The sequence below is a fragment of the Mandrillus leucophaeus genome, unplaced genomic scaffold, assembly GCF_000951045.1.
Source record: "Mandrillus leucophaeus isolate KB7577 unplaced genomic scaffold, Mleu.le_1.0 Scaffold221, whole genome shotgun sequence".
Lineage (NCBI taxonomy): Eukaryota > Metazoa > Chordata > Mammalia > Primates > Cercopithecidae > Mandrillus > Mandrillus leucophaeus.
The window spans coordinates 562,152-565,741 of record NW_012102266.1 but is presented as its reverse complement, the minus strand read 5'-3'; the positions used below and the strand labels follow the sequence as shown (position 1 = coordinate 565,741).

At 37.7% G+C, this 3,590-nt stretch overlaps 1 protein-coding gene across 1 annotated transcript in view; it reads left to right on the top strand.

Annotated features, from left to right (window-relative positions):
- The first annotated feature begins 371 nt into the window (after positions 1-371).
- The window catches only part of KIAA1024L (KIAA1024-like ortholog), a 30,445-nt gene continuing 27,226 nt past the window's right edge, over positions 372-3,590 (top strand). The window contains exon 1 of the mRNA XM_011981188.1: positions 372-536. Within this exon, the coding sequence (XP_011836578.1) occupies positions 372-536 (165 nt within the window). The remainder of the gene's footprint in view (positions 537-3,590) is intronic.

Here is a 3,590-nt window from a genome sequence, read left to right as displayed (position 1 = left end):
TAACACTGAGATTCTGGCAGCCTTTATTCAAACAATAGTTTCCCTTAAATTGTTATTTCTAACTCTGAATGAAGAGACATTCAGTGCTACACATATCTAATTCTGTCATCCTATTAATTTTAATGAGTACAGCCCCATCTGTTCCAGTCAAGCACCCTCAGTGTACATGTGTGTGAGAAAGGTAGGGCAGTGTGCTGCTTTGTTTCTTCGTCCCTGTGCATTGACGTATCATTTTGAGAGCAGTGACTGTGTGCAGCTGAGAGGCCTGGTTTCAGATGCCGGTCGGAGCATCCTCAGGCACATTAATAATGGAGGAGTCTGACAGGAGCAGCTTTGCCTGCCTTTGGTTTCCACTGTAGGTGAAGGGAGACATGGATCTCTCTGTTTTGCCAAATAACAACCATCCTGACAAATTCCTGCAGCTTGACGTAAAGTCTTTCACGAGGAGCTCAGCCCTCCTTCAGGCCAGCCTGGCAAGGTTTCCGGGTGGAAATTATCCTGCTGCACAACACTGGCAAAACCTTGTCTACTCACAGGTAAGATCGAGTGGCACAAAAATACGGGTACGGGGGCTTGTTTCTTTCTCGCCATCTGCCATTTCACCATTTATGCAAAAAGAAGCCTATAGGAACAGAGTACAAGGTGGCTACTCTGTCTTCCAACTTAGTCTTTCTCTCTTCCTTAACATTAGGAACTTTTCTTTATTTATAAAATAAATGAATTCTCTCATTCATTAATTCCCCTCCAAGCATTAGCTTCTCTGCCTGTCTTCATTTGAAATTTCAGGTGGCCCTCCTTTACTCCTTCCCTTCAAAAATTTTCAAAATAATTGTTATATACACAAATAAGACTTTGGGGGAAAAACTCCCATCTCTATCTTTGGTGTAATCTAAGCATAAAGCATCAGAAGTTTACATTGTGGGCATAAACAAGCCTCTAAAACAGCTGGAGGTCTTGCTTCTGCTTCCCTTGGACTAGCTCCCTGTCATAGCATACACAGAAGACCTAGAGAACAGAACAATGGAAACCTAATTATTGAAGGGAAAAAATACAGCGAACTCTCCACCTTGAAAAAGTGCTAGCTATTATTGTAGATATTCTTATTTTCCACAGGTGTCCATGTGGACAAGGAATACCAATTAGACCTTCAAACAAAATGCAGGTTTTATTTCTCTTTTCTTCTGCATTTTCCTTCTTTTCGCTGACCAAAAGAGAAGAATAAAACTGTGATGAGTTCCATCTGCTGGAATAAACATAAAGGCCCTAACTGTTGCACAGCTAATGAAACAGGAATAATCTTTGCTTTAAGACATGAAGGCTAATGGGGTTAAGAGTTAGTCAATTTAGAAACAGGAAGAAGCATTTCATTACAGAACAGATGTGACTGACCTACAAACCCCTGCAAGTCATTAAATCCTTTGGAGTGGCTCAAATTCCCTGAACAGAAATTTGTTTTCTTTTAAGAACAGTTGCTACTCATGAGCCCTGGTGTAAAGTGACTCCTTTGTGGTATGTTTGTGGGCTCCTCGGGACCTTTATCATGAGATCATTCAAAAGCAAGTACACTCAAATGATTATGTAAGTGTTTCCTCCACCTATAAGGATTTTAATTTATTTCCATTGTAAGGCAGCCTATTATGACAACTGGCATTTTTTAAATTTTGCATCAATCTCTTTGGTAATCCTCAAACCCTTCTGCCATTTCATACCCAGCCATGTTGTTGCTGTTGTATTTGTAGATGTGCTTCTTTTTTTAGTTTTAAATGAAATGAAATGAAATTGCTCCTTTTTCCTCCTTATTGTTTATAACATAGAATAAAATGATTCAAAAATCAGTTCAGAAAACTTGGCCCTTCTATGCTATGCAGTTTAGTCTAAGAAAACATATCCAGTAAATTCCTTTGAGGTTGGAACACATTGATCTAACATCTTTTGTTTGGTACTGAAGTTGACCTATTTCCTTCATGTGGAACTTCACAGTTTAAAACTCTATTGAATGTTGTTCCTAAACCTAAATGAAATGCAAATTTTTAAAAGGCAACTTTTTCTACAGGCCCCATTGGGTGGAAATAGTTATTCAAAGAAAAACCGAAGAGGTAAACTTCTGTTTCATAGGTCTTTGAATATGTGGTGTTAACATTATAAACTTCAAATAAACTTGATTTAGTTATCCTTTTAGCCTAAGAAGAAATGTAGTGAGGGCCAGTGTACTAATTGGCCAATTAATAATGCATGGAGTGGAGAGGCAGGACAGTACATCAAGTACAAATTCAGGTAATCAGGTAGGTGTGGCACAAAATATGAGTAACAACAACGATATTCACCACTTCATTTTGCAATGCATCAGTAAATAATTCTCTTTTGGGGATGGATCTTAAAATCCATGATTGATATATTCATTGGATAAAATAATAAATGTCATAGAAATAGCCATATAGAAGTTTTAAATATTTGCCATGATACCACGATACCATTCCATGAAAGAAGACACTGAATATACAAGTATATTGAGGTGTTAGGCACACATAAGGTGGTGGCTACCGAGTAGCTCTTAATTTAAAGCTCTCACTCCACTGGGGAGTCAGTAAGTCAACGGGAAGAACATGGAATAAAGAAATTAGAAACTTGGTTTCTTATCTCAAAGTCACAATAAACCAGTTTTAGAGACATCTATCATGGCCCTTCATTCATGCCTCAGTATTTCCACTTGCAGTATTAGGATAATATTTATTTTAGATATTTCCTTAAAAGTGAGAGCAAATGAAACATGAAGTAAAAGCAATTGAGAGCCAGATTTTCCTATAAAAGATCAAGAATATGTATGGAAGTATGTACATATGTATTGTTATTTATACCAGTATTTCAAAATGTATTAAAGTTATCTTTTCATTAGAATTTATTAGCAAATAATTTCATTTCCATTATTTTATAAATATTGTGGATGAAGGGGTATGTGTATATGTGTGCACATGGTGGTTGAGGGAATGTACTCAATAGATATGTCAACCTGTGTGACTAACCCAAGCAGTAGATATAATATCACATGAAATCTACACAAACTCCAGAGTTGTGTCAACTGATCCTTTCATCCCACACCACACAAGTGCATCGTGTTTAGGATATAGACTACTTTATGGAATGGCAAAGCACCTAACCTGCAGTCATTACCTTCAAACTCAGGGTAACCCAGGAGTTAAAACAGACATTCCCTAGATTGGAAATGTCACGTTGAATTCTTAAATATAGGTATCGTTTTACTCTCAATGATTTATCGTTTAATTTTTAAAATTCACTTTCCATTTTCAGAGGAAATTCTCTTGGCCATTTTTATATGAGCTAAAGCAATACCATTCAATCTATTTTTTTTTTCTGAGACATAGTCTCGCTCTGTCACCCAGGCTAGAGTGCAGTGGCACAATCTCAGCTCCTTGCAACTTCTGGAGATTCAAGCGACTCTCGTGTCTCAGCCTCCCTAGTATATGGGATTACAGGCACCCGCTACCAGGCCAGCTAATTCTGTATTTTTAGTAGAGATGGGGTTTCACCATGTTGGCCAAACTGGTCTCGAACTCCTGCCTCAAGCTATCCAC